This window comes from Esox lucius, chromosome 5 (genome assembly GCF_011004845.1).
Source record: "Esox lucius isolate fEsoLuc1 chromosome 5, fEsoLuc1.pri, whole genome shotgun sequence".
Classification (NCBI taxonomy): Eukaryota; Metazoa; Chordata; class Actinopteri; order Esociformes; family Esocidae; genus Esox; species Esox lucius.
The window spans coordinates 33076641-33094770 of NC_047573.1; the positions used below are offsets into that span (position 1 = coordinate 33076641).

At 43.8% G+C, this 18130-nt stretch overlaps 1 protein-coding gene across 2 annotated transcripts in view; it reads right to left on the reverse strand.

Annotated features, from left to right (window-relative positions):
• LOC105024392 (transcription initiation factor TFIID subunit 5) overlaps nt 1-16406 on the reverse strand; it is a 37712-nt gene extending 21306 nt beyond the window's left edge. For both annotated transcript variants that reach the window (XM_029119823.2, XM_029119822.2), the window contains exons 1-5: nt 16361-16406; nt 15826-16130; nt 6329-6413; nt 5983-6112; nt 4418-4643 (exon numbers count right to left, since the gene is read on the reverse strand). In XM_029119823.2, the coding sequence (XP_028975656.2) occupies nt 4418-4643; nt 5983-6112; nt 6329-6413; nt 15826-16130 (746 nt within the window). In that variant the 5' untranslated portion in view covers nt 16361-16406. The remainder of the gene's footprint in view (nt 1-4417; nt 4644-5982; nt 6113-6328; nt 6414-15825; nt 16131-16360) is intronic.
• Between the last annotated feature and the right edge of the window lie 1724 nt (nt 16407-18130).

Below are 18130 nucleotides of genomic sequence, written 5' to 3' on the forward strand. Positions count from 1 at the left end.
ACACAGCAAAATACGTATTGCTTCGTTCTCCTGCTCCTCCTTCACTCAAAGCCTAACAGAATAACACACATTTTTAAATGGACCAACAAGAAGCCGAAGGTGAGGCCGGTGTTGCGGTATTGGTAAAGGAACATTCAACTATGCTGGCAAGCCTAGGCGCCGCGATAGATACCGTTTTGAAAGCGGTACAGCAGTGGCTCCCAACTTTTTTCAGTTACTGTACCCCCAAAAAGAATTTGCACTGCTTGGAGTACCCCTGAAGTACCCCCTCATGTTCATTTCACTAGTAAGTCTATGGTGTCATGAGTGTTTTCAAGTGCCCACTGTGGAAAGGCCAAGTACCAGGGGTCCTAGTATCCCTGGTTGGGAACCACTGCGGTACAGCACCTAAAGCTGAGCCAGCAGAGCCCTGCAACACCGGCCGTGTTACCGCCTCCCCAGGTAGTGTTGCCCGGCGTGGGGGCGATGCACATCCCGCTTCCCTGGGATTACGACGGGACGGCGGACCACTGGCAGGTTTTCATTCTGCAAGTCGACATCGCGCTCCAAGCTCGTCTCGTCGCTCGTCTCCTGCCTGTCCTGGAAAGCCCTGGAGTGGGCCAACGCCGTATGGAACACAGAGGGACCCACCCAGGGCAACTACGCTGATTTCATCCGCTGCTTCCGAGCCGTGTTCGACCATCCACACGAAGGGAGAGGCAGGTAAACGGCTGTTCCATCTACGGCAGGGGATGAGATCGGCACAGGACTTCGCACTGGAGTTCCGGACCCTGGCAGTGGGATCTGGGTGGAACAAGCGGGCTCTCATCAACCACTACCGATGCAGCCTTCGCCAGGACGTCCAGAGGGAGTTAGCATGTCGGGACGTGACCCTCTCCTTTGACCAGCTGGTAGACCTATCCATCCGTCTCGACAACCTGCTGGCTGCCCGAGGACGTCCCGGAAGAGGCCCGCCCGTTCCGCCCTTCCAACCAGACACCGCCATCCCCACGGACCTGGGGGCGGCTGCGCTCCCGAGCAGAGGTCGGGCAGAACAGGTGTAGAGTGCCTCCAAAAGAAGACGAGGCCGTTCCACTGCACCACACCTCCTTCCCCGAGTCGAGAGGCGACAGGCATGGCACTTCCGCGTCACCCCAGGTAGCACATGCACATTCACCATTTGCCTCTCCTCTCTCTCTGTGCACTGTGCCTGTTGAGTTCCCCGGTTTTCCGTTGCTTTCCCAGTGTAAGGCACTGGTAGATTCAGGCGCAGCTGGGAATTTCATGGATATGCCCTTCGCTCTACGTTCACACATTCCCGTTCAAGTCCTTGCCACCCCCCTACCCGTAAGAGCTTTGGACAACCGGCCACTAGGGTCGGGTTTAGTCACCCAATGCACTATCCCTCTCCTCATGGTCACCGGTGGCCGACATAGTGAAACCCTCTCCTTTCACGTCATCGACTCTCCCACGTTCCCTGTCGTTTTGGGTTTCCCCTGGTTGTCCCTACATGACCCCAATATTTCCTGGTCTAGTCAGGGTCTTTCGGGGTGGTCGCGGAAGTGTCAAGGTAGGTGTTTGGGTGTTTCCATTGGCTCAACCACGGTGGAAAGTCCAGACAGTGCTCACGTCGTGCCAATTCCCCCCGAATACAGGGACTTGGCTGCGGTTTTTTCCAAGGCTAAGGCCACTGTATTACCACCACACAGGCCGGGGGATTGCGCGATAGACCTCATTGACGGAGCCGCACTCCCTAAGGGTCGCGTGTATCCTCTGTCCCGTACCGAAACGGCGGCAATGGCCGCGAACATTGAGGAAGCACTGGAACAGGGGTACATTAGGCCCTCCAAGTCACAGGTCTCCTTGAGTTTCTTTTTTGTGAAAAAGAAGGACGGTGGTTTGCGCCCATGCATCGATTACAGGGCGCTGAACAAGATCACCATCCCGTTTCGCTACCTTCTTCCTCTGATCTCTGCGGAGGTGGAGAAGATGCACGGGGCCCGCTTTTTCACCAAATTAGACCTCAGGAGCGTATCCGGGAAGGGGACGAGTGGAAAACTGCCTTTAGCACCACCTCCGGCCACTATGAATATCTAGTGATGCCGTACGGTTTGATGAATGCCCCTTCAGTCTTTCAATCCTTCATCAACGATGTGTTCCGGGACATAGTAGTGGTGTATATCGATGACATCTTGATATACACGACTACCCGCGCTGAGCATGTCTCGTTGGTACGCAGAGTGCTTGTTAGACTGCTGGAGCATGACCTGTACGTGAAAGCCGAGAAGTACCTGTTTTTCCAGTCGTCTGTGTCCTTCCTGGGGTATCGTTTTTCCAGCACAGGTGTGGCTATGGAAGGGCATCACATTGACGCTGTGCGTAATTGGCCAACCCCAATCACGGTGAAGGACGTGCAACGATTTTTAGGCTTCTCAAATTACTAATGGAGGTTTATCGGGGGCTTTAGCCAGGTTGCGGCTCTAATCACCTGCCTTCTGAAGGGGGGGGGGGCGACCCGGTTGCGATGGACCGCGGAGGATGAGCGGGCGTTTGTGGAACTGAAACATTGTTTCACCACCGCTCCGGTCCTAGCCCATCCCGACCCGTCGCTCCAATTCATCGTGGAGGTGGACGCGTCCGACTGTGGGCTTGGTACCATCCTCTCCCAAAGGACAGGGAGTCGTAACACGCTCCGTCCCTGTGCCTTCTTCTCCCAGAAGCTTAGTGCGGTGGAGCGGAACTATGACATAGGTGATCGTGAGCTGTTGGCCATGGTTCGAGCCCTGTCGGCGTGGCGGCACTGGTTAGAGGGGGCCGCCTCTTGCCTCTGCCCGGCCTTCCCACTGCCCTACAGACTGTGGAGGCCCTGTTCACATACGTCTTCCGGCACTATGGGGTGCCCGAAGACATTGTGTCTGACCGGGGTCCCCAGTTCACGTCCAGAGTGTGGAAGGCCTTTATGCAGCATCTGGGGGTCTAGGTCACCCTGACCTTGGGCTACCATCCCCAATCTAACAGGCAGGTGGAGCGTGTTAATCAGGAGGTGGGCAGGTTCCTTCGGTCCTACTGCTAGGACCGGCCGGGGGAGTGGGCAGAGATCCTGCCTTGGGCAGAATACGCGTTGAACTCCCTGCACCACCCCTCCACTAGTATGTCCCCTTTCCAGTGCGTGCTGGGATACCAGCCGGTCCTGGCACCCTGGACGCCGAGCCAGACCGATACCCCTGCGGTGGATGATTGGTTCTGGCGGGCTGCGGGCACGTGGGAGGCTGTGCAGGCACGACTCCGGCTTGCTGTCCGCCGCCAAAAGACCTTCGCGGACCGCCACCGCAGGACGGTATACCGTCCGGGCGACCGGGTCTGGACCAAGGACCTGCCCCTCCGCCTGCCCTGCCGGAAGCTGGGCCCACGATTTATGGGGCCTTTTAAAGTCCTGAGGAGAGTCAACGAGGTGACATATCGTTTGTGCCTTCCCCCCGACTACCGTAATTAACCCCTCGTTCCATGTGTCTCTCCTCAGGCCGGTGGTGGCTGGTCCCCTTGAGGGGTGTGAGTTGCGACTCGAGATGCCGGAGTGGGAGTGGGAGGGGTACGGCCCGGAGGAACGGAGCTGGGTTCCGGTGAGGGATGTCCTGGCTCCCGCCCTCCTGCGTGACTTCCATCGCTGTTGCCCGGATCGCCCTGCTCCGCATCCCCCGGGTTGGCCCTGGGGCCGGTGTCGTCCCTCTGCTGCCTCCCCTCCCCCTGCAGCGGGCAGGCTCCAGCGTTTGATGTCACCGGCCTTCTGACACCACCGCCCATCTCATTTATGCATTTCACCTATTGTTTCGTCTTAGCACACCTGGTTCTCATCCTCATCATTCCCCCCAGTATATATGTTCCCTCAGCTTCCCCTGTCTTTGTGTTATTGTCTCTCTTGAAAAAGAGCATTGTTAAGCTTCGCCGCTGTTTCTATAAAATAAACACAGCAAATACGTATCACTTCATTCTCCTGCTCCTCCTTCACTGTAAGCCTGACATAGAGCACTCTTAAGAGTAGCAAACGATGACAAATTTGGACTAAACCATACAAATTTATGTATATACTGTACACACACTAAACAAAAAAACAATGGCATTTTCAACGTCCACTTCTCGATTCACCTGAAGGTAACCAAAGGAAGAAAAGGGGAAGTGATGCTGTGTGCTCAGGCTATATAGGTGGCCACGCGCGTCACACATGTAATTGCACTGTAATTACTCTGAAATTCATATCTCGACTGCTACCAGGAGGAAAGGATATCACACTGAGTGACAAGCATAGTCCCTTAAGCAAATTAATCCAACCTAATGCTATCCAATTAGAAAAATCCAGGTATATCCCTTAAAAGAAAACATTTTAAGGAACATACTTAGCAATACATAAAGTATTGTGGAAAATATGCCCTGTTTTACCCACCTGGCCCTGCAAGTCATCAGTCTCTGGTGAGTGGAGAGGTCATACAGATGAATGGCTGAGTCAGAGCCTGCTGTTGCAGCTTTCTCTCCAGAGGGTGAGATGGACATAGAGAGAGTCTGTCTATGTCCACCTCCTCTCTCTCCACCTCTGGACTGCCCCACCTCTCTCACCACCCATACACACTCTCCGCCCCACACGTACCAGCACCTGACATAGCCACTGGCGTCTGGAGGAAGAGACAATTTTAGTAGATTTACATATCAGTAATTTAGGAAACAGCACTGGTATCCAGAGCAATTTACAAGAGCAATTAGCTCAAATGCCTTTTTTATCTTGACTGCTTAGAGATTTGATATATTATCCTTTCCGTTACTAGTCAGAAGCTCTGACCACTAGGCTACCTACCACCAACTACTTGTCCAATTGACATAAATTAATGTAAAAATTTCACTTAAAGTTAGGTTTCATCCCACAGTGTATAGTGTAAGTATCCTTGAACACTTTCCACATGTTCCTCCTGTCATTTCGCATTAGCTGCAGTCCCATGTTCAGGAATATTATGTGTCCAGTGAAATTGAAACTAGTCACTGGTTGTTGGGGGGGGGGGGGGGGTTCATGCAGAGCTTGGTGAAAGAGCCAAGCACGATGCCTACAAAAGCCAGGAGCACAGCACCATGCATCCCACTGCTGCCTGGTCTCTGAAGCTAAGCAGTTTCAGTTCTCTGTCCCTGGATCATAGACCAGATGCTGCTGAAAGTGATATTGGAGAGCTAGTTGAGACGATCGAATCCCAGTGCCCCAGGGCAGTGAAGGGGATATTACTTGGCACAGGGGGACAATATGTTGAAAGCACTTTTGTCATAAATCTGTGGTCACAGATCTTGTGGAACCAATCTGGACATAATTTCTTAAAAGTCCACCTAATCTTGTAGTGGGATAATATCATTTACTGTAATTGCAATAAGCATGATGTTTTCAAAGCAGAACACATTAAAATAGTAATATTAACACATTTAAATGTTAACTGTCAACTCTGCAAAACCATCTTAAATGGAAAAAACATAAAGAACTCAACTAAGTGCCACACTCAATTGTTGGTATATGCCAGAAAGTACAAATTACATATGCATGAACAATTAGCCATTTTAAATATAGGCATATACTTTATAGGTTATTTGTCATAATATTTCATAAAAACTTTAACAATATATATCATTGAAATTAGTTACTTCACTTCAAGTTTATTGAAAAGATTTGTTCAAAAGATTAACAAGCAGAACTCTCAAGAGCTCTCACCATTCTCATTGTTCAACATAAAAATCTACATCATATCAACCCTTATTTGTAATGATATATATATGATATTGAGATTTTATATGAAAAAGCATGAATTGCCCATGCATCTAAAATGTATGTAAATTACTTCAACCACAGCATGGCCTGTCAACTGGTGGTGCGCTAGCTCTGGAATAGATCAAATACATGGAATGGCTCGGGGTCACTAAGGAAAGTTGAAGACCTCTGATTTACAGTGATTCTCTTTGAAATCAAGATGTAGTACTCACAGGTGGCCAGCAGCAGACAGTGGGACCAGGAGCTCAGAGTGAATCGCAGTGCAGTGACTGGTAAAGAGGATAGAATGCTGCCGCTATCTCTCAGTGTCTGTACAAAATTCCCATTGTCCATGCTATAGAGCTGAAATAGACAGTAACATTTGTTCACACATTCCATGAGCAGATCTATCATTTAATATTCTCCTTAATTGGTTGCTCAGTAGGCCACTGTGAGAAATAAATGGGGAGATACCTCATCACTCTTGTCAAACAGTAAGTAAAAATAATGTTTTGCAAAACATTTTCTTACAGTTAGTCAAAATGAACATGACCCAGATAAAGTGTTCTTGTCCGATACCTTTATGGTCCCATTGCTCAGGCCAACAGCCAACAGAGTCCCTTCGTTGTTGAACTGGCACGTCATCACCTCACTCTCACATTCCCTGAGAGGCAGACAGAGATGGCGGTCACGAACCAAAATTATACATTTGCGCATTCAAGTCGGGAACTTTCCCACAAGACCACAGGGTCTGTTGATATTTGTTACTATTCTGTACAGACTTCACCATGCAACTTTTACCTTCACTATTAGATTTTGTCTGAAATATAATGCAGGAAAGAGAACATTTATTAATGGAACTTAAGTATACTCCCGCAAATCCCAAATATGCCCCACTGTAATTTGTTGTTAACATAGCTCTGAAGGGGCAGCTACATGTTCATTAGAGGGCCAAGCAACAAAGTTGCTGGAACCCTTTTATGTTTGTACGTTTTATTATTAGGGGGCCAAGCAACAAAGTTGCTGGAACCCTTTTATGTTTGTACGTTTTATTATTATTATTAGGGGACCAAGAACCGTAGGTACGGTACCCTATTGTTTTTGTTGGTTTTATTATTGTTATTATTAGGGGGCCAAGCAACAAAGTTGCTGGAACGCTTTTATGTTTGTACGTTTTATTATTATTATTATTAGGAGACCAAGTATTGTAGGTACGGTACCCTATTGTTTTTGTTGGTTTCATTATTATTATTATTATTATTAGGGGACCATGTACCGTAGGTACGGTACCCTATTGTTTTTGTTGGTTTTATTATTATTATTCTTTTTCTCCAGGCCCATTTTCAGAGGCCCGTAACTCGGCCATATGTGGCTCAATTTGCATGAAACTGAGAGGCCCAATTGGGCCTCGGCCATTACAATACCTATACACCCCATGGTGGCGCTTAGGGCTGCAACAAACAATTATTTAGATAATCGATTAATCTAACGATTATTGTGATGATTAATCGACTAATCTGCTGTAAAAAATCTGCTGTAAATGTAAAAATTTCTTGGCAGCAGTGTTAAGAGCTTCATTAGTTGAAGACCACTCATTTCTGCACTGGCCTTTTTTTGAAGTGCTGAATTAAAATGAAGGAAGGTCAGCATATCAACATGTTCACGTGACAAGCTTGCTCTTTTTTGTGAGCAAAAAGATCCCAGCAGATCCATTCTGCTGGAGTGGATGTGGCAGGAATGCAAAGAAATGATCTTGTCAGCTTTGATAGGTTAGGGAAGCGTCCCTCATTTTCCTTCCACCAACCTAAAGGATCTTCTTGTTTCGCTATTTGCGGTTCTGAGAAGTACATTTGGACTTCCTTTCTCACCATCTGAATCTTTTGTTCCTCATGTGACTCCTCCTCTTCACTGAGGCTGTCGGTGTCAGACTGGAGGAGGGTTTCTAACACTGACTCTTCCTTTCTCCTAGGAACAGTGACACTGTGACACTGAAGCTGCCCTTCTTCTTTCCAGAACTCTTTTCCTGCTTTAATAGCAAGGACCTCAACAGTGCTTTTAACCTCTATCCTCTGTTCAGCAGGCATAAACTTGAGTTTTCTTAATCTTGGATCTAGGGCTGCTGACAGAAGAATGGTGTTATCTTTCTCCTTGAGGAAAGTGCTGATATCCCCCCATCTTTCTTCTAACTCTTTAGAAGCTTTGGCTAAAAAAGCTTTTCCAGGAGCAGTTTCGAAGATCAGGGATTGTTGCACAGACCTCTGTAGCCCTTTTGCAAGCTGAGGAAGGCACGACAATGTTGTGTACTCTTGGCCACTAAGAAACTCAGTGGCACATTGAAAAGGCTGCAGGCCCTGGGTTAGCTCTTCAAGTAATGACCACTGATCAGGCTTCAAATCAGAGTAATGTTTGCCCCTTGGTGTCACTTCAGGATCCGAAAGTGTGGCAGTAACAGGCCAGCGCTGCTCCAGCAGTCTCTCCAGCATAAAGTAGGTGCTATTCCACCGGGTTGCGACATCTTGTATCAGCTTATGCTCTGGTGTGTTCATCTGCTGCTGCTTTTCTTTCAGCTTAGTATTGGTCCCTGGGGTCTTTCAAATTCGCCCATTGGATTTTCCTCCATTTTGAATTTGGTGAAAAACACGTAAACAACATCTCCTCCGAGACCGCTAAACGGATTTGCATGTCGTTTGGTGTGAATGACCTCTGAACCATTATCTTTAAAAGTTATATACGAAAAGTTGATATCTCAAAAAGTCCATTAATCCCAAATGGAACATCAATCAGCTATGAAACGAAACATACTCGTAAATGTGTCTGTCAGGAATGGACAGAAAAAGTCCCATACAGAAATACCTCTTGTGGGTGCCATAAACATCACCGATGTTTCTCACGATTTTGCTGTTAACAAAAACACACTTAAACAACATCTCCTCCGAAACCGCTGAACAGATTTAGTTGACAATCAGTGTAAAGGACCACTGGACCATTGTCTTTAAAAGTTATATAAGAAAAGTTGATATCCCAAACAATGTGGCCTCCATTTTGAATTTGGTGAAAAACACGTTAACAACATCTCCTCCGAGACCGCTGAACGGATTTGCATGCCGTTTGGTGTGAAGGACCTTTGAACCATTATATTTAAAAGTTATATAAGGAAAGTTGATATCTCAAACAATATGGCCGAAATCAGCGAATGAAATTGAGCTGGGCGGGTCTATGACTTTAAATGTCCATTAAACCCAAATGGAACATCAAACAGCTACGAAACGAAACATACTAGGAATGGACAGGAAAACTCCCATACAGAAATACCGCTTGGGGGAGCTATAAACATAACCAATGTTTCTCACGATTTTGCCGTTGATAAAAACACACATAAACCACATTTCCTCCGAAACAGCTGAATGGATTTGGATGACAATTGGTGTAAAGGACGACTGGGCCATTGTTTGATTCCCTTCTCAGACATTCTAAATTATGTATCTCATGAATGCTTTTCAGCATTCACACAACAATATGTATCTGAAAGACCATGATTTTCATTTATTTGCGAGAATAATTGTATTACGTGACCCTTTTATGCTGTTCTTGTTTTCCAAAGAAAGGAACCAGCCATGGAGTGATTGGAGTCATAGATTTTTTTATAAATAGGATGTATAGCTATTAGCTAGCCATTTATAATAATCTTTGTACAACCGTACACTTTAGTTCCATTACAAATGTTTTGTTGCCAACTTTATCTCAGCAAAATTGTAATGGCTGGGGTAAAATTTACATTTGGAGAAGATAGAGGGTTGAAGGCACAAACAGTAGTCCCTGTGGTGTAGTGGGGACATCCCTGTTCTTCAATATTCTGACCCTGGTTTGATTCTCCTCTGAGCTGTTCCAAATTTTGTTTTTCAGACAACAATATACACTCACCTAAAGGATTATTAGGAACACCTGTTCAATTTCTCATTAATGCAATTATCAAATCAACCAATCACATGGCAGTTGCTTCAATGCATTTAGGGGTGTGGTCCTGGTCAAGACAATCTCCTGAACTCCAAACTGAATGTCAGAATTGGAAAGAAAGGTGATTTAAGCAATTTTGAGCGTGGCATGGTTGTTGGTGCCAGACGGGCCGGTCTGAGTATTTCACAATCTGCTCAGTTACTGGGATTTTCACGCACAACCATTTCTAGGGTTTACAAAGAATGGTGTGAAAAGGGAAAAACATCCAGTATGCGACAGACCTGTGGGCGAAAATGCCTTGTTGATGCTAGAGGTCAGAGGAGAATGGGCCGACTGATTCAAGCTGATAGAAGAGCAACTTTGACTGAAATAACCACTCGTTACAACCGAAGTATGCAGCAAAGCATTTGTGTAGCCACAACACGCACAACCTTGAGGCGGATGGGCTACAACAGCAGAAGACCCCACCGGGTACCACTCATCTCCACTACAAATAGGAAAAAGAGGCTACAATTTGCACAAGCTCACCAAAATTGGATAGTTGAAGACTGGAAGAATGTTGTCTGGTCTGATGAGTCTCAATTTCTGTTGAGACATTCAGATGGTAGAGTCAGAATTTGGCGTAAACAGAATGAGAACATGGATCCATCATGCCTTGTTACCACTGTGCAGGCTGGTGGTGGTGGTGTAATGGGGTGGGGGATGTTTTCTTGGCACACTTTAGGCCCCTTAGTGCCAATTGGGCATCGTATAAATGCCACGGCCTACCTGAGCATTGTTTCTGACCATGTCCATCCCTTTATGACCACCATGTACCCATTCTCTGATGGCTACTTCCTGCAGGATAATGCACCATGTCACAAAGCTCAAATCATTTAAAATTGGTTTCTTGAACATGACAATGAGTTCACTGTACTGAAATGGCCTCCACAGTCACCAGATCTCAACCCAATAGAGCATCTTTGGGATGTGGTGGAACGGGAGCTTCGTGCCCTGGATGTTCATCCCACAAATCTCCATCAACTGCAAGATGCTATCCTATCAATATGGGCCAACATTTCTAAAGAATGCTTTCAGCACCTTGTTGAATCAATGCCACGTAGAATTAAGGCAGTTCTGAAGGCGAAAGGGGGTCAAACACAGTATTAGTATGGTGTTCCTAATAATTCTTTAGGTGAATGTATATCCCCTCTTTAATACCATGATTCTCATATGTTTAGGAGAATTGTTTTACGTGACCCTTATATCCTGTTTTCCAAAGACACAAATCAGCCATGGAGTGATTGGAGTCATTGTTTTCGTTATAAGTAGGATGTATAGCTATTAGCTATATAGTCTTTGTGCAAGACTACTCTTTAGTTCTGTTAACAAATGTTATTTTGTCCACGTTATTTCAGCAAAAATGTAATGGCTGAGGTAAAAGTTGGCCCCCTGAAATGCTGCTCGCAGCTTTAATTCAGATTTAGTATTTGTTTTGCCTGGAAATGGTGGAGGGTGATTTGGTATTGAACTTTGCTTGTCCAACAGAGGGTGATTTGGGATCGGACTTTGGCTGTCCAACAGGGAAGCGATTCCAATAAAACGTAACAGCAACCCCAGTGACTGGTTAGAGGCGAGGGTAATCTTGACATTGTCAAAATAGATAACTGCTTCCCAAGCCTGACTCACACAGCTCAGCCTCCCACTAAACAGATTGTAGTCCATTGGAAATGAATGGGAATGGCGCATCAACAGTACGTGGCCACAGTAGGTATATCATGCCCTTCAGAAGAGGATGCTTCAGGCCATGTTTGCCCAAAAATGACATTGCTACATAAATTTTTTTGCCACCAATTGTATAGAAACATGTTCATTTGGCAGCACATTCGGTTGTGTCTGATGTCTAGAAAATCACAAGTTCATCTGAAGGGAGCTCCTGTTGGTGAATGTGATTTTGCTACATTCAATTCTTATGGTACACAGGACACTGTTAAAAAAAACGGTCTTTTTTCACCAAAACATTTGTTTGGGTTTGAAGTTTTGAACTGATCACGTTCATACGAAGGGAGTCCGGTTATTAAATTGTTTTTAAAGGTTTAATCCATTATTGTTTCATGACTTCATTCAGAAGTAAAGTGAGGGGGAAAAGTATTTGATCCTCTGGTTATTTTGTATGTTTGCCCACTGACAAGGTGGGATCTTGCATGGAGCCCCAGACAGAGGGAGACTGACAATTCTTTTGTGTTTCTTCCATTTGCGAATAATCGCACCAACTGTTGTCAAGCTGCTTGGCGATGGTCTGGTAGCCCATTCCAGTCTTGTGTAGGTCTACAATCTTGTCCCTGATATCCCTGGACAGCTGTGCTCCTAATCTCAGCTTGTTACCTATATAAAAGACCCGTCCACAGAAGCAATCAATCAATCAGATTCCAAACTCTCCACCATGGCCCCATCTGAAGTTTGCCAATGAACATCTGAATGATTCAGAGGAGATGACACCAAAATCAAGCTCTTTGGCATCAACTCAACTCGCCGTGTTTGGAGGAGGAGTGCTGCCTATGACCCCAAGAACACCATCCCCACCGTCAAACATGGAGGTTGAAACATTATGCTTTGGGGGTATTTTTCTGCTAAGGGGACAGGACAACTTCACTGCATCAAAGGGACGATGGATGGGGCCATGTACCATCAAATCTTGGGTGAGAACCTCCTTCCCTCAGCCAGGGCATTGAAAATGGGTCGTGGATGGATATTCTAGCATGACAATGACCCAAAACACATGGCCAAGGCAACAAAGGAGTGGCTCAAGATGAAGCACATTAAGGTCCTGGAGTGGCCTGGCCTGTCTCCAGACCTTAATCCCATAGAAAATCTGTGGAGAGAGCTGAAGGTTCCAGTTGCCAAACGTCAGTCTCTAAACCTTAATGACTTGGAGAAGATCTGCAAAGAGGAGTGGGACAAAATCCCTCCTGAGATGTGTGCAAACCTGGTGGCCAAATACAAGAAATCTCTAACCTCTGTGATTGCCAACAAGGGTTTTGCCACCATGTACTAAGTCATGTTTTGCAGAGGGGTTGAATACTTATTTTTCACTCATTAAAATGCAAATCAATTTATAACATTTTTGACATGTGTTTTTCTGGATTGTTTTGTTGTTTTTCGGTCTCTCACTATTCAAATAAACCTACCATTAAAATTATAAACTGATAATTTCTTTGTCAGTGGGCAAACGTACAAAATCAGCAGGAGATCAAATACTTTTTTCCCTCACTGTAGATAACAGGTGAATTTGGTAGTAAATGTAAGCAATCGTTTAATTCCACGTTCGTAATCACACTTGTTGGTTTCAATTGCACATTTATGTATAGCCTATGTATGTATATCAGAATGGCACCATAAGCACTAAAGGCCAAAATATAACTTGTCTAATAAGCGACACAACCAGACCTTCCATTGTGTTGCATAACGCTGCCCTCTAATGGGCACTCAACCCAATAGGATCAGCAGTGAACGCATTTGAAATACGTTTTGCTCACAGCCCATTTTAATGTAAATATTTGAAAATTACTCAAAATAATGTTTTTTTATGGATGAATAATCAAATATATTTAAAAAAAAAAATTGACAGATTTAGTGCCCACAGAGATGGGCAATAATTATATTATAAATAACTGAAATATGTCCTAATACTTTTGATAGGCATGGACACTTATTTTTGTTATTTTTCATATTTTGCAACCATAGCAGATGAGATGTTTAGGATGTTGATGTATGAGAGGAGCTTCATGGTTTGTGTGGGAGGGACTAGGGTCAATGCTGAGTTATGGTTATCAAAGGAATGCCCCTGTTGAATCTTAGCAGTACCTGAGGCCTTGGACCACGCGTTAAGACTACCTGGCCTGACTACTCCTAGCTGACTTTACCCAAAGTCACCAACTATATCCGTAGCCCAGCCTGGTTGTCCCTGTCCTTGTCTATCTGGTAGTGCAGCTCACCTGGATTATGCCTTATGACTCTGTACACAGTCTACCTGTATTTATTTATTGTCATCTGATCATACATGTGGCCCAAAAAGGTCATGTACACTTAATCTCACCAGAACAGCCAGAAGATGGTTACTTCTTAGGTTTCTATCCTCCTGTGCATAAAAATGTTGTTGCTTGCTCTTCAAGGTTTGTTGACTGGGTATCTATATAAGCACTTTTGCGAATGTTAAAAGGGCTTTATAAAATAAATATGATTGATTGATGAGCCTGAAAGAAAGTGGAAACATTAGAATGCGATGAGCTAATAGGATAATGGAGTGAGTTAGGTCCAAAAGAGAGAAGGTGGACCAAACAATTTTTTAAAATACTTTACAACTAGGTAGTTTGTGTTCTGTATTTTGATTGTATATGAGACTGTATAGCAGGGGTATGACAAAACATTTACCTTGGTATATAGCTAAGACCACTGTACCATGACAAAGGGCTTTATCCAGGCACCCCACATTGTGTAGAGATAAGAACAGCCCTTGGACTATTGGCCATGTACAGTATTTAATGCCTGTTTGGGGGAGACTTTTTTTTATAGATATTTTCCCATCTCTGCACACCCCAGAAGCATCCCCAGATCATCACCGATCCTCCACCAAATTTCACAGTGGGTGCGAGACACTGTGGCTTGTAGGCCTCTCCAGGTCTCTGTCTAACCATTAGACGACCAGATGTTGGGCAAAGCTGAAAATGTGACTGGTCAGAAAAGGTAACCTTACTCCATTCTTCTATGGTCCAGTCCTTATGGTCTTTTGCAAACTTCAGCTTGGCTTTTCTTTGCTTCTCATTGATGAAGGGCCTTTTTCTGGTTTGTCCAAGTGTTGTTGCTGAACCCCAGCAGAAGCTGTTGGTCGATTGCTGTTGGTAGGTACAATCTATGACAAACGCTGTACTCTCTTATTACTTTCAAATGTATTAAAACGTGGAAAACTAAAATGTAATATGAGTGTTACGTAAAGCTTCCTGACGTTTGTGATAGTTTTAACATCAACATGTCATTTTACGCTGGAAGTGTAATTGTGGAAATAAATAATAGTTTGCGTGTAAACAAACGTTTTTGATAAAAATGGGCCGATTGCTAATCTATCAACCATCACAATGGTGCTCAATTGCGTATTCAACTAACGTTAATGTCTTACATTAATGATTTTGTTAGAAATGTCAGAAAGCCCACGTGAAGTCTGAGGAAAGTGTCAATAATTTATGTTGCGCTGCATGTGTTATTTGTGCAGAGTACTCATTTTAATTGATTGTATATTCGTATAGTATACTGTATTTGCTTATGATAAATAGCATTATTAGTGTTTGTTTGATTAAAGTACAAGCAGTTTTATAAGACAGATTTAATTCACAGTGTCATCATGAGCAAGAGGACGGGTGGCAGTGACATTCATCAGTTTTTTGAGCAGCCTCAGAAAAGAAAAGTTGAGAGCAATGAGAAAATGAGTACCAGTCAGATGATAGAAGTATGCAGTAGCACAAGTGGCGAGTCAATGTTTATTTATATAATAATCATTGCCATTCAGATCAGAAATGGTTTGTAATCCATTCCTGAACATCATGGCAAGAAACTGGCTTACTGATATTTCTTTCATGTTCACTCTGGTGCGTTCAGAGTAAAGAAAGAGAGGGAGAGAGATGGTATGAGGATGCCAACAGGGCAGGAAGAACAGGTGACATGGAGGTGAGCGAGAAAAGGAGCAAATATTGATGACCGATCTGATATTACCATGTTGGTGTTGTTCCCGACAACAATCATAATTATTGTTGGCACAGGTACCACTAACGTTAGGTTTAGACAAAGGTGTCTCTGAGGTTAGGTCAAAGGGTGGGGGGCAGGGGAATGTTCTTTCTTTATACTGGGGTAACCAACTAGGTCAGTTGCAATGATGGTCCTGGAGAAACATTAATTATGATGTTTTATGAACAACACGGTATATCAGAATGTGTGAATATTGATGTTTAAGAGTCCAATAAATATTGAAAACATTTTTGAATGTTTTTCTTAGGGGACCCCCAGACCCCTGGCTGATTTGGTCCCCCCCAATGTTGATTCGATGGCTACAGCCTTGCATAGAGCATTCATTAGGCTTAATGTAAGTTACTCACAATACAGAGTGAATGTAGAGATCTCCTTCGGTTTTTGGTTGGGTGTGAGCAGTACTTCGGAACGCCACTTTAGACACATCCGAATGTGGAGCTTCGCCGTTCTCTATATTTTCTAGAGCGGTATCGGCAGTCTCCGTCTGTTTGGTTGGTTCTATTTCTGACACAGGTTCACTATCTGAGTCTTCAGGGTCAGTTTCAGACCCCGTGCTAGAGTCCGAGTCCGTGTCACTCAGCATGTAAATATGGCTGAGGTTTTTTGACTTTTCTTTATACTCTCGGGAGGCTGCAGTGGCACTTTTAGACATCTGAATGGGAGAACATGAGATGTAGTAATACATAAGATTCTCTTTATGAACTTAATTAAATGCAATTTGTGAAGGTAACGTTACGGTGGTGCTAAATATGCTAGCTAGCGACAAGTACAGTACTTTACTATATAATTGATGGTAATATTATCAATGCAGTTCGCGCGAGTGGTAAAATCAGATAACTCCATGCACTATAGAATAAAAAACAAAATAACCAAATGTCTCACCTTATTCTTCCTTGACTAATCTTATCTTATTATAAAACTAACTTCCTTTTTGTTTTGCTGTTTTGCGCTACTCTAGTCATTCCAATAAGGCAGTGACAACTGACTTGGTTGCTTAGCAACCACCAGGGTCTGGCGTGATGTGGGATATTCGATTATTTTGACTTGGATCGAAATCAATTACTGTTTGGTTACATTGGTTTTAGGTTAAAATATTTGTATGTAAAAAAAGTAAAAATACACTGCTCAAAAACAAGAACAAAATGACGCAACAACGGTCAGTGGAAACCAAAATCAAAGTAAACTATTAAAAACAGTCCGTTCCAACTTCCGTGAATTTCATCAGGGCAAATCATAATGTGACTCAGAAGTGTGTATGAACCCCGTGTCTGTACGGACTCCCGACAACCACTTAAGGGTATCAAGAACCGGTTCCAAGTTCAGTTCCTAGTTTCCATGAACCGTGGATTCGAAAAGACACGTGCATTTCGATTCTGCTACGGTTCCTATCGTTTGCCTTTCAGTCACGCATTAAAGTCAGTTTAATATTTTGTCCAATTCCATTTTATTATTTTCAACAACAAAAAAATTCTATTGTACTTTTCTGTGTTTCCGTTGTATACACAAACAACAAAAAAGAAATAAAAGAAAGACATTTTAGTAACTGCTTTCAGAAAAAGTACTAGAACAATACAGTGCAACTAGTAAACTTACTTAAATAGTTTTTCCGCGACAAAAGGATCGCTTCTGCAATATAATGTGGTTGGACTTATAACACAATCCCTCTCCAAATGCAATGACAACAAGTAGATTAACAAAAATAATAACATCATAATAACATGATTTATTTACATTGGTACTGTCTTCTACATTAACTAAAGCTCTAACTATTTCTCAATGTGCTCCACCTTATAATATTATTTACTTTATTATTGAAAATGTTATTTTGTTTCGTTCATATTTTTCCTCACATAGTTTTTACTTTGAAATGTAATGAATACACACTATATACACCGCAGACCTTTATTTTGGAGGCACAACAACTTAATTGGAAGTCTTATTGTTGCTGCCTTATGTTTATAGATAGAAATAGTCAACGCGTCATAATCCCCATAAAACCAAGCGGAAAAATGCCATACTGGCTAGTTTCTGGGTCGTTTCGCATTTTCCCCATTCATATTTCCCATACGGGATTTTTGAATCGCTTCAAATAAGTTTCGTGTAGCCTGTGTTTCGTGTAGACTTACGCCACCTCGCCGTTTTAAAATCTTGTCACAACAAGGTGACGAATGTCAACATATTTGCTTAAATTAACCCTACAAACGTGTACATGCCAAGCGTGCCGCACAAGCCCTGAAAAGTGAAGCCAAAACGTCTCGATCGCCCCCTGGTGAGTGGTCCCAGTATAGGTCATAAACCCCGCCCTCCCCATGTTATTCAATGGGACGCGAGACCAACTAAACAATTAAATTACCCTTCAAATATCTTTTTTCAGAAGCTGGTGTCTGTCATTTACTGTAGTTTGTATCACGCTAATGTAAATTCAAGAGTTTGTTTTTAAAATAAGTTGGTTTTTAGTTATTTAATGCTCTAAAAACGTGTGACGTGTGACGTCGTGATTCACAGCTGTGATTGACAGCTATCTGAGCCGAGGAGCCACTGAAGCGCCATCAGGCTTTTTTCGCGATCTTCGGAGGACTGAGGAGATTGGAGCTTTACATTTAATCTCTAAATTTCTATAATTGATATAATTTCACACGGACATAATGGGTT